This window comes from Dipteris shenzhenensis, chromosome 25 (genome assembly GCF_047967505.1).
Source record: "Dipteris shenzhenensis isolate YYH24624 ecotype China chromosome 25, Dip_SZ_1.0, whole genome shotgun sequence".
Taxonomy (NCBI): Eukaryota; Viridiplantae; Streptophyta; class Polypodiopsida; order Gleicheniales; family Dipteridaceae; genus Dipteris; species Dipteris shenzhenensis.
The window spans coordinates 1750306-1763876 of NC_141620.1; the positions used below are offsets into that span (position 1 = coordinate 1750306).

At 41.4% G+C, this 13571-nt stretch overlaps 1 protein-coding gene across 1 annotated transcript in view; it reads left to right on the plus strand.

The window, feature by feature from the left end:
- Positions 1–3146: 3146 nt before the first annotated feature.
- LOC147885297 (protein SEMI-ROLLED LEAF 2-like) overlaps positions 3147–13571 on the plus strand; it is a 76601-nt gene continuing 66176 nt past the window's right edge. Inside the window, exons 1-7 of the mRNA XM_087396962.1 lie at positions 3147–3278; positions 3511–3667; positions 4923–4997; positions 5329–5444; positions 5762–5876; positions 12239–12367; positions 13124–13171. Coding sequence (XP_087253088.1) covers positions 3533–3667; positions 4923–4997; positions 5329–5444; positions 5762–5876; positions 12239–12367; positions 13124–13171 — 618 coding nt within the window. The 5' untranslated portion in view covers positions 3147–3278; positions 3511–3532. The remainder of the gene's footprint in view (positions 3279–3510; positions 3668–4922; positions 4998–5328; positions 5445–5761; positions 5877–12238; positions 12368–13123; positions 13172–13571) is intronic.

Genomic DNA, 13571 nt, shown 5'->3' on the forward strand with positions numbered 1-13571 from the left:
TAATTTTTAATTCTAGGACACATAACTATACCATAGAATATTTATTTGATAAAATGTGGATCCTAACAAAGGACATGATGAAGATAGGACATTAAAATTCACCCCATATAGCTCATGAAAATTCCTCATAGATGGTCGCTTAGCAAGACATTTTTATGTTTGAGGATAGTTTTATGTCATGTTCCAAACCAGTGTTAAAGGGGGTGATGGATCTTATGTAAATCACATCCAACCACCTTGCAGTGGCCTGCACATCAAGGCATCAAGGGGGCGTGTTGAGATGTGTAGTGCCTTTAGCAACATAGGTCAAGGTATTCATGAGTAAGAACCGTGCTACCACATATGCAAGGAGGCTCTTTCCCACATGTGAGCAAGCAATGCAAGGTTGTACTTCACTTCTATAAAGGGGTCACTTTCAAGCAACGACATATGCAAGCTCTCGAGTCTCTACGAGTACATGTGGCCTAATTGAACTTGAGTTTATGTTATTTAGTCTAGCTCTTCATCATATTTACAATTAGTATCCATCCACCTTAAATTAGTTTAACCACACCATAGCTAGAGATTCGAGTACTCCTGTTTATTTCACATGACCAGACATGGATCCAGAATGAACCACAAAGAGAGAGAGAGAGAGAGAGAGAGAGAGAGAGAGAGAGAGAGAGAGAGAGATGCTTAGGGTTAGGGTTAGGTGTGTGACTCACTATTGTTGGTATGCATAACCTCATCTTAATTAACAAAAGCAAAGAAAAGAAAAGGAGGAGTGTGGTTCCAAGTGTGCTTGCCAGCCTATATCATTTCGTGCTGACCTTTATGACAATTTAGAATAGTCAAGTATTTGCTTGTTTGATAGCCAAGTGTGTGCCAACTTGTATCGTCTCAATAATGACCATCCCAATCCGATGTGTGCCAAAAGAAGAACATACATACTTCAAGGAGAAACACTATAAAATTATTGTTTCCATAAATTTTATTGAATACGATAGAGTACTTTGAATATGATCTATGTGTATGTTAAGTTGTGGCAATGTGTTGTATAGTGTGGTATGTATATGGTTGATTTGTTGTGTATAGTAGTGTAATATTTGAAATGACTTGCACATATAACATAGTTACTATTTGTTTCTTTATGCAAGATGTGTGCAAGGAGGCTTTATCCCACATGTGAGCAAGCAATGCAAGGTTGTACTTCACTTATATAAAAGGGATCACTTTCAAGCAATAACATATGCGAGCTCTCAAGTCTCTCCACAAGTACATGTGAGCTCGAGTTTATGCTATTTAGTCTACCTCTTCATCGTATCTGCACTTAACATCACTTTATATTAGTTTAAGCACATGATAGCCATAGATCCGAGGTAGTCATGTTTATTTCGCATGATAAGACGCAGATCCAAACACAGAGAGAGAGAGAGAGAGAGAGAGAGAGAGAGAGAGAGAGAGAGAGAGAGAGAGAGAGAGAGAGAGAGAGAGAGAGAGAGAGAGAGAGAGAGAGAGAGAGAGAGAGAGAGAGAGAGAGAGAGAGAGAGAGTTGGTTGTGTGACTCACTATTGTTGGTATGTATCACCTCGTCTTAATCAATAAAAGCAGAGAAAAGGAGAAAAGGAGTGTGGTCATTAGAAGTGAGTGCGTGGCTCGCAATTGTTAATGACTTAGTTAAGTATATGATAGTTTGGAATAGTCACGCATTTGCTTGGTTTATATCAAGGTATGTCCCAACCTGTATCATCTTGTCCCAATCCAATGTATGTCAAAAGAATAACATATATACTTCAAGGAAAAATGCTTATTTTTTAAAATTTTATTTGATATGATAGAGTACTTTGAATATGATATCGTGACAATGCGTTATATTATGTAGTATGTATATGGAGTGTATAGTAGTGTAATATCTAAAATGGTTTACACATATAACATACTTACTATTTGTTCATTTATGTGAGAGAATACCTTAGAGACGATATGTATATATTATGCAGGACACATAGCTCAGAAGCAAATATACTTGAGTATCCTAAAGACAAGATGCCTATATGATTACAATAAGAAAATATTACATGACATTACAAGCAAATATTTTGAAACATTCACAAAAGTGAAAACTTCTATCATTTTAAGACAAAAAAAATCATCTTATTTTGATATCTAAGTTAGTATTAAGTAATAGATACTGACTAATTATAAAAAATTCCCTTCAAAGTGTTGAAATCAATAGATACTTCATCTCATTTCACTAACAATATTTGGAGATTTTGATGTGCTATAAATAATGAATACTTAAATTAAAATCAGAATAATTGTTCAAAACTTACCCAATACCAATTTTATGAGTTCTTTTCCTTAGGATCATAAAAAATAATTAATGACTAATTAAAGTATATTATCACAACTGAGAAAGATCATCTACACCTCTCCCGCCCTACCACTCACACACAACTCACATACAGAAGACCATTTAAGAGGGTTAAATGGGGGGGGGGGGGGGGATTCAGAACCACCACAACTATAAGAAGAACAACTACAGCATGAGTAATAATTACAACATCTCATAAATGTAGCCACGGCAAAGCAACAAATTTTCAGCACCTGAGATTGTGTTTGGGACGATCTTGGATGAGGCGCTTGTGCTTGAGCCACCGATGCTAACATTTCGCCTCCTCACGAGGTCACATGTACAAATCCATGGTGGTGTGAGTGCACGTCAAGCCACCTCGGAGGTCCTTGGTTTTTCTGTTGATCCAAGCTCGCACTGGGGGTGCGTCGCACATGCGGAGCTTGGGTTGCTGAGCGTCCACAAGCACACAAGGCCATCGCCATAGCCAAACTCAAGCTCCTCAAGCCTCGGTTCCATGCCCGCCGTCGTCGTCTCCAGCTCAACTCTAGCCAAAGAATTCCTGCTTATCCATGACAAAAAAGAGGCCCTTAGCTATGCGGCTGCTCCATCTACCCCTTCTACCTTTTATTATTTGTTAGGCATAAACTAATTTACATGTTCACGTTTGGTAGATATATGTGCTGGAAATAAAAAACTATATTAAAGTGAAGGCAGCGTCATAATTAGACAAAGCTTTCACGAGGCCTGGACAGAGACCTTTCGTCATCATCATCAGCCTCATTCTGCACGGTTCCTGTTGCCGGCCATTTTCCACAGACCTCTCTCTTGCCTCCAGGAAATCGCGTTGCAAGACACTCGCCCTTGATGCCCAGCGATTATCCGTCCTTCGATCCTGTCTATCACCGCGCTTAGCCGCTTTGCAGCTGCCAAATTCTCCCGTAAGGTGAAGCACATCAGACACTGCTGTCACATCAATTTACCTACAGCCTTCTTCTCTCCGGCACCAATGTGGCGGAAGATGTTTGTGCCGAACCGCGATCGATGACTTGTTTGAGATCGTAGAGCTTCTAGATGGATAGCAATTCAATTCGTAGGGGCTAGCATTGGACGATCTAGGAAGCAATGTATTATGCCCTCTCCGTTGCTCGATCAATAATCTTTACACTCATGTCCAGGTACCACGGGAGGTATGCCATTATGGGTTTTATGTCGAGGAGAGTGCTACCGGTATGTGGAAGTTTCTGTGTCTGCTGTCCAGCGTTGAGATCGAGATCTCGACAACCTGTGAAGCGTTACAAGAAGTTGATAGCAGATATTTTTCCGAAAACTCAAGTAAGATTATTATGCTTTTACATGGTATCGTATGAATGCTGACAGAAACAGTAACGGAAAATGGAATTGAGCGTGCTCTTCGTGCTCTTCTTGATCGACCTTGACTACACTGACCTACGAAAAATGCTTTAAGTCTTGTGCGCAAAGCTGCAATGTTTCCCGTAGACACGCAAGCTGCCTTTATTGACCTGATGCTGAAGCTTGCGACTTCTTTACCATCAACCTTTTTGCCGTTGCCTTCCGAGGCAGAAAGTATCGTTCGTGATTCTACTTTTCAATTATTTATTTGCTATATTTAGGTTAAGCTCTTTCCAAATTTGCATCTGCTATAACGGTTTGGTACAGAAAATCAACGAAAAATTAAATGTTGGCTGTCAGAAAGACACTCCTGCTGCTGCCAGAGATCCCAGCTCACTGCCTAGGGATTCTCTGTAACAGGGGCTAACAACCAGGGTGGCGGACTATACAACCATCTGATCCCTCTCGGGGTGATGTTGTAGAAAACACCTGCAGGCCAAGCCTTGCAGAAACGTCCCTTTGTGCGACGGTAGCTCGAGAACCTGGAAAGCTGGAGAAACATCTTCTAAACTGTAGTGAAGGGAATGAAGCAAGTCATCATGCTTCCCAAAAATCAGCTATATTTCTTTGCATGACATGTATTGACTTGACCAATAGCCAACTATTGGTTACTTAAGGCCATACAGTTTTGATGAAGCTGTTAAAAAAAGAACGTGTAGAAAGATTTTTACTCTATATTTAATAGAAAGCTTGGGATTTGTGTGAATTGCCTTCTGTGAGAAAGCAATTGATCTAAAAGGGGTGTAGAGGGCAGAGATTTATGCTCATGAAAGCATTGAGAAGGATAATGCTAGGCTATTGGTGAAAGAATATGTGCAAAAGGAGGAGATCAGCCACAAAGAAACTGTTGTTCCCCTTCAAACGGGAGTACGAATAGAGATATTTTTGCAGTTTGTCATGGTTTGTGTAGTCTCTTAATTAAACATGTAAGGACATAACATTGGAAAGGACAACTACATGGAGGCTCATTGTCTCACTAGCTAGTATGATTGGTTAAAAACTATGTCAAAATGGCTTAAACTAGATTAAAGATCATTCAAATAGCTGACTACCTTTGCAATTCTCCCTGGTAAGTGTGTGCATTCTGGAGTTAGAGATTGGTTGCGTTCTTGATCAGTAAAAAAACCACCTTGTGGTGGTTATGTATACTGACAAAAATTTGAATGGTGTCTGACAGGAGGAGCTTCCTAATGACCGCAAGATAGCAAAGCTTTGTGATTATGCATCCAAAAATCCGCTGCGCATACCCAAGGTTCCATTGTCACTATAATGGTTGCAAAGCAAGCTTCTGTTCTTGGAGAATGCAGGGATTAAGTCAAAAGTAAAAAAACACACTGAAGAAGGCTTAAATGGACTGAAAAGAAAAATTCAAATCCCTTTGAATTCTTATTGTGATTAAAGATCTGTGCGTGTCTGGCGGTTTCTTACTCCCCAGAGCAACCTTTTCAATACTAATCATTTCCCCCCTCATTTCTCTAGATTTATAAGTTGACACTTGACAGTTTTTCCAAACATGCATGCGTTTTTGTCCCTTTTTGGATGGGGGTAGCTTTTTGTTTCACCATTTTACAACCTGTGTGCAGATTGCAACGTCCCTTGAGCAAAAGGGTTACAAGGAGTTACGCAATGAGCATTTTGGATCTGTTAGGGTCATCATGTGTGCATACACAAAATTGTCCTCTTCATGCAAAAACCAGATGTATGTTGTAAATTATTATTTTTTTTTTGGGAGGGGGAATGGTAATGCACCGGTTGAAGTAAACATGTCTCTGTAATGCGAATATGAAACGTGTCAAAGAATCAAAGTAGTGTTTCTCTCAAGAAGCAGGCGAGTAGATTTGTGTTAAGAGTGCTAAGGAATCGAAGTATTGTTCCTCCTAAGAAGTAGGTCAATAGATTTGGGCTAGCAGCTAGTTGTATATGATAATGCGTACTTTATATGAGTTTGGGGGTTTTGGATGCTTTTATTTGGCTTATGGTCCACAGTATATATATCTCATGTAAATGTAATTGCAGGCCATTATTTGCAGTCAGTGCTATAAATATGATAAAAACTCTGTTGGACCAGACTCGACAGGATGATATGCGCATCCTTGGTTGTAACTCACTTTTTGAGTTTGCATATAACCAGGTAGCCCACATTTTGTGATTTTTGTCAACACATTGCATTAAGCAACCATATACAGCCGAATAAGCAGTAATCCTATAAATGTAGTGAGTCATGACACGATCTTTTCTGGCTTTTGGAAAAGTTTGCATTGAAGTTAAATTTAGCCCTCTACAAGCAGAATCTTTAACTTTGAGAAACAAGTATGACTTGAGTTTCTGTAAGCAAGCAGCGAATTGAACAACAAAGTTAAATGATTCTAAACAAATGCATGACGTTGAGCACGTCTTTGGGTACATAAACAAGTTTCTATGAAAATAACTTTACAAGATTGCGGGAGTGGATGCGCTCAAATGCCAGAAGTTGGGCTCAGGTCAGATTTGTGGCAATTGAAGCTCAGCTGTGATTATTATTAATTATTTTTTCTTCTCATTGAAGAATGTGTAAAAACACAATCCTTCAGAAGAACTTGCTGGATACAAACGATTTAATACAAAACAAACCCTGTTGTTACTTTTGTAAATCCAGAGTTGTGTTCTGCTAAGCTTTGATTACACAGGCCAAGTGCACCAGCATACAAGTTTATGATGGTTGACAAAGCATCTGCTATACTGCTGCGTTTTGTCACCCAAGAGATGCCAAGCACCTCATACATGAATGGACAGGTGGGCGGCCCCTATAGGCACCCACCCTTTCACCAAAGGGCACATAATACCAAACCCTTTTGGGGGCTATACATTGCCCACCACACCCCACGCCCCATTTTGTGGGTCCCTAGCCCAGCCCTTCATCAGCCTCCTCTCTCCATTTTTCAATGCAAACACCCTGACACATGCAAAGCCTACTTTATCTACCCCCATCTTCCACACCCGGAATTTCACGAAATGCTCTCAAGAACTGGGGCAATATGTTGCTTTGCCGAGATATCCATCCCCATCTGACATCCTAGGTATCGCGTTGTCTGCCCCCCTGGATCCACCTGAAGCCAAGGGCTGTCCCCCAGTCTCTGATCTGTTGAACCTCCTTGTGCCCGTGAAGAAGCCAACTGATTTGGTCTAGTTAATCCGTGCTCTGGAGACCTCGCAGTATATGGCCAGGGCCCCCCTTACCGTCTGTAGGCACATTCGCGTGCATATCCTTGCTCATAAGGGGGAAATGATGCTGCAATTTATGCAAGGAGATCAACCTTGGGCTGCCATGATGCTCTATTTGCTTTCACAAATCACCACCTCTGCTTTTGGTTATTGGCAGCCAACTCACTGGGATTTTCTTTTGGTTGTATTGATGGCAGGACCAAAGGCTATCCTTTGGTCTCCAAAATGTTATTTGATTGGAAGCATATCCCCTCTCACTTGGAATGGCATGGCTGTGACAATTTGCATGGCAATTGTTTAAGAGCTGAAAGTATACATTGGTCAAAGTTCTTTGACCCTCTGTTGGCTTTGTAGGAACCCAGACATTCCTACTTTATTAGTTTCAAAGGGATCTGCTCTGTGGCTGATGTGATTCATGATGATGGTACCATGATATCTTTTCCTTTGACTGCCAGACAATATGGTTTAGGCATGCATTATTAGCCTCTATGGCAAAATATTACACAAATGCTTCAGCCTTTTTTGCCGGTGCCATCACTTGAGCTTGAGGATAGGCTTGAAGATTGGACTCTTCATTCCCCAGGTTCATTAGCCGGTCCCTTGAGGCTGTCGGTACCTTCCTTGTATAAAGTTTTGCTGCCCTCACCTTGTTTTTCAGATAAGGCAAATACACTTTGGCACATGAATCGCCCGGCAAAGTGGTGGCGGAAGAGATTGCGGTAGCTTTGGAGTTTCAAAGTTCCTCTTTGACAACAGGTTTTTTTGTGGCGGGTGATGCTGGGGGTTCTTCCATCTGGGCAGCTCTTGGCACGAAGACATTGCTCCGGCTGTCTGTCATAGATGTTTGACTCCACGAAAATCTTTGCCTCATCTCCTTTGGCATTGTCCACACACCCGTGATTTCTTGGGTCTTCTGCGGCGTTTGAGAGCTAGATTTCCAAATGCTATCTTTGGGAAGCATTTCTGGCTTTTTGGGATTCACCCACGTAGACAGGGGTTTGAGATGTTTTCACGGGGGTTATCCATTATCTTATTGTGATTTATTTGCATGCATAGATTACGACTTTGTTCCAATAGATGGTACCAAAGCCATGAGAGTATATACTGTTATGGAACCCATGCATGAAGTGTCGACGACACTCGAGAAGTTTAATGGATTGAACTTCCCCTAATGGCAACTTGGAGTAATAGTGGAGCCTCTGTGCAGTTGTCTCAGGTGCTGAGGAGAAACCTATCAACAAGGAGACTACTGAGAAGATACCGGCTTGGGAGTCAAAGAATGAACAAAGATGGGCATACTTGGGGAGAGCACTTGGCAGTGGATATGATCATCGTCTTGACTTCACAAAACATGCATCTGAGAATTGGGTGACAATTGAAACATGTTTTGTCTCAAAGGATGAAGAATTCAAGATCATGCTGAAGCAAGAATTCATTGGGTTGCGCATGTCACCTAGCGGAGGAAGATGATTCTAAGGTGGTTCTACTATCAAGCTTACCGTAAGATATTACTTGTGAGTCAGGATGTCACCTTAAATGAGATGGTTTCTACTTTGCTTGATGAGGAAAGACATCACTGCACACCATTCGAAGCGCAAGAGTGAGCATAGTTTAGCAAGAAGTCAGTCACTAGGAAGGCCAGAGGACCAAGGAAAGAAGAATGTGATGTATACTGTGGACTGATTGGGAGTATTGCTTTAAGAAGAAGAACGACGCGGAGAAGAAGGATCATGTAAGCTGTGTGAAAGAAGAATCTGCAGGAGAGAGTATTGCAGGAGAGCCTGCAACATTTGATGATAATTATGCGTGCTGAGCAGTGCATCTGTACAACAGGTTATGTTTTGTTTGTTTTTCTTTTGGTTTTACTTTCAGTGTTAAGCCATCCATTTTGGTTCAGCCATTGTCAAATTTTGAGTTAAAGCCCTCTTTGTGATTGTGAGGGAGATTTTGAGTGTGAGGCTTATGCTCCTTTTGGGGCTTTCATTCGGAACGACTGCTTGTGTGAAACTCTTTTGCTATTGAGTATTCACTATTTTGTCAGGAATAAGCCATGTAGACAGTGCGTCATTTTATCTTAACTGTTGTCTTCGGTTTGAACGGGGCTGTTGAACCTTGATAGGTATGGTTTACTAGTAGTGGTCAAGTCGTGGGGAATTTGGAAGATTACGTGGCTGGCTGGCATGCAGAGTGCAATCTCAGAGTTAACCAGCCCATGGCTGTTTGTTGATCTCTTCATCTATTTATTGAGTGACGGCTCGGTGTGTGTGTGTGTGTGTATGTATCTAGTTTTTGTTGGTATCATGTGAGCTCCAACAAGACGGAGGAGACAAATATGTCACTTGTTTTGCTTTTATAAGCTTTCATGTCTATATTCTCTTTCCAACTCTCTTATCCTTTATTTGAGTGTGATTTATTTGCATGCATAGATTAAGACTTTGTTCCAACACTACATATCATGACATCCACTTCATGAATACTCCGCATGTCTTTCACTCTTGAAAGATCGAGCCGCTCTAATCACCCGCTTCCTTTATGAGGCCGCGTTGCACACTTTCGCACACACCACCCGTTCCACTCGTCTACCACTCCTTGACTCAATAACAATAGCTAGTACAATGACAAGTGTAAGGCCTTACGCCGTCAACTCAAATTCGAGAGTAAGCATCATCTTCCAAACGAGGTGGTGATGATACACCAATATTCATCATCTAGTTTGTTGAAAGAAGTAGGATTTCATTTGCCAGAACAAGGAGTTGATAAACATCCTATTTAGTAACAAGTCCCCTCTCCTCTCACCACACCAAACTCTAGTACTTTTTTGCATGCGCAAATACGACATTCCCCAGAAGCCACCACCTGACCTCTCACAATACCCCGCCCCACCTCTTGTGCTTGTTCACCATCGGTGACATCAGATTCGCAGCTCTAAAGCTACATGATCGTTGAGCCAAAGATCATGAGGGACTACGTGAATACATTGCATATGGACTAAGTACTATGGCCCCGATCTTGGCAAAGCTTTTCCTACACCTAGACCCTTAACATCATCACTTCCATTCACAAGGTAGGGGATCCCATGAGCCGGAAAACTACAGGACTGTTATGATTGGGCATGTCATGTCCAAGATCTAGGCCTCAATACTCAATACATAGGTTAGCTAGTTCACAAAGCTCCAAGTACTCAGAGCTGACGACTTGCACGCTTCTGTGCTAATCATGCAACCCTAGATCACATCCTCACACTTCAAGGTGTAATTGAGGGGCCCAAAAGACAGAGACAAAGGATTTATTGCCGCTTTTGACACAATGCCGAGAGCTCGCCTCATCAGACGCTTGCAGGTCAGGAGATCATTTGGGCAGTCATGGCACTTTATGAAAGGGTCTTAGGCACGTTCGGATGGCTACAGAGTGGACAGAGGAGATCAAGAGTACAATTTGCGTCAAACATGGTTGTCCACTATTACCAACTTTGTTTGGCCTCTACATCGACAAGCTTCAGAACGCCATCACGACACTTTGAGGTTCAGGATCCTCTCTTGCTGGCTCCATGATTAAGATTCTCCTTTGTGTAGACGATGTGGTCTTACTCTCCTCTTCAACTGAGGGCCGCACTCCATACATTTTGCGCAACACATGAGCTTGACAGTTTTTATGATGCACGAGACAATGTGGGGAGGGGCTACATGCAAGGGACATCAGCTTGGTCTTCAGCCCTACACAATAGAATGTGGCAGATCTCTTCACCAAAGCATTACCTCTTCCAAAGTTTGAGGCTTTTCACAAAGCTTTAAATTTATATCCGTTTGGTGTACATTGTGACATTGTTACTCCAAGGGGGGTTAGAAATTTGTAAATTTCCGAAGGCAATGGCCAATGCTATGTAAGAAGGGGCTAGGGCACTTTTTCCCTTTATTAACATTTTTTACCCCTAACCTCAGTTAGAGGTTGAGTTTGTGAGTGAGTTAGTCACCACACATCTTTTGACCCCAGCTAGGGTCCATCCTAGGGTTTTGTCTCTATCACTACCCTAGCTTTGTAGCTCATTTGTGTTGCTGCAATTTCGTTCCAGCTTGCTTCAGCTCCATCCTCTCTCATTCTCTTGCTTCCATTTTCAACATAATGTACTGTAGACAGCCTCAGAATGAGGTCTTCTGCAGATCTGATTTCCTCTACCAACCCACACCAACCTCATAGGTGGGTCAGTTATGGCATACAGCCAGCACAAGGCACTTGCAATGCAGGGCCGTTTATAGGCAGCTAAGACTGCCTGGGTCGGTAGTCTAGGGCTTTGTACCTTATTTAATGAGGGGAAATCATGCCGCTGCGTGCAGATACTAGCTCATGTTGCCATGACAATGCACTCGCGAGAAAGGCTGCGAGTATAGTTTGGAGCTTACATACATTTTGAGTTGTCAAAGTCAGGCTGATTATGACATATGTTAGTGTTGTAACTTTCTTTTAATACAGCCAATTGGATGTCAAGCTTTGCCAATATTATGCAAGGTAGCTGCATGTTCCCATGCCAATGCATGCTTTATAATGTGGCAAAGCTCATGTGAAGATGGGCAAAGATTGGTCAACTTTTGTTCTAGTTTTGAAATATTATCAATCCATTAGTCAAGATTCTGCTTTGATGTGCCTCACATGCTATGTTGTTATTGGTCTTTGTATGATCGTTTGAGACCATTGCGCTCTTAACCTTAAGCCATCCAATTTGCAGAAGTGCTACAAATGGTAAAATCTTTTTTTCTTTGTTATCTTGCTCGACATCAATAAGACCATATGATTTTTTGTTTCCGTGTAAGTTATTTAGGCCCAAAAAGCTCTTCGAAGATTTATATCACAAATCTTCTGTTTGTCATTCATCTACTCAATTAGGCACAAAGATCGATATTTAATGTTCACATACAAGAACGTTGCTATCCTCCTCCCTGAGTTTCCTCTCAAGAAAGTAGAGGAAACCACTCTTTTGAATTGTCAAGTCAATGGGGGAGCCAAGGTCCCCCAACCATGTGCAAGAGTTATTCCATTTGGATCCCATCATGGTCTTTGGCTCTCCCATTATGAAGCTTGAGCATGACATCTCCTACATTTTCCCTTGTTAAAGGTAGAGGCTAAAGTGGGTCTAGGAATCATGGAGGGTTACCCAAAATCTCAGCGTGGTAGTATATATTTGCAGTCTTATTGTCAGTCTAGTCTACTGATTGTTAGACAGAAGCACAAAATCGGAGATTGAATGCTGGTTTGGTTCTCCAAGTGTCGCGATAATTAGATGATTTCTGTGTGTTCCAGGTGGATGGAACGTACACTCACCATCTTGAGGGACTGCTTCCAAGCCTGTGTGCTCTTGCTGAAGAAACAGGGGAAGAAAGAAGACGTAGGCAGCTGCGATCTGCTGGATTACGAGCTCTCTCAGCCATGGTATGTGTCAATTGCTTCAATATGGTTATTGCTGAATATGTTAGAACAAGTTTTGAAAAAGATGTCTCCACATCTTTCACTTCGGAAATTGAGTTATTTTCTGTGTTTCTTTTTGCTGCATTGAGATTTAGTTAGCACTGGGAAGCAATTTTCTACCATTTGATTGGCATAGGCAATGCTAAGAAAGCTGATGTGTAGTGGCTGGACACTAGCTTGACGACCAATATCCAATTTCTTTAGGAAGTATGAACCTTGTACAAATACAAACAAAAACTTGCAAGGGCCATCACATGTTCTTCTTTTACTCAAGTCCTACCCAAAAATCACAACAAGGTAGGGCTTATAATACCAGTGCAAGAGTGAAAAGCACAGTACAAAAAAGAAGTAACAGAGCTCGCTCAGTGCTAGCTCTTATATCCTTGGCAGCATATTCTGCTACAGGTATTAGCAGTGCACTTTGATTTCCATTTTCACATACCAAGAATCATGGCCTGCTCGTAAACTTTGGGCAGTTGTTAGATATACATGGAGGTTGCTTCTGCTGCAGTATTGAGAGCTCTAACCATCCTGAGGACAGGTCAAGACCGATCGAGGGTATGGGTGGAATGCTCCCACATATGCATCTGCTTGCAGGAATTGAAATAGATATACACAACTTTATTTATTTTGTTTACATTAATGCTTCCGTTTTTATACATTCATTTGAGACCTGAGATGATGTGTTATGCATAAAAATGTTTTTTGACATTGATGCAGATCTGGTTTATGGGAGAGCACTCACACATATCATCTGAATTTGACCATGTAAGAACTTTCAGCGTTTGAACTACCTTTGTTAATCATAATTGTAATACTGCAGAATAAATATTGATTTCCATGCATGCATGAAGCTGATATAAAGTGAATGGTTCATTGATGTGCAAAGTTCTTTGTTCAGTTGATGTTTTGGTACATGTTTGAGCATGCTTCTTGCTGTGAGCATGCTTCTTGCTGGTCATGAAGTTCTCATTTTCTTCCCAATGTACGAGAATGCTGCATGATTGACTTCCAATTACTTTTATCGTCAGGAAAGATAATGCAACTCAGCATCTAGAATCATACTTTCTGCAGGAGGGTAGGAGATGAGGAAGGGGGTGGGAGGGAGTGAGGTGGAGAGATTATGTTATATTGCTATTCTGAAAAGCTTTTTGACTAAAAGAAAAGC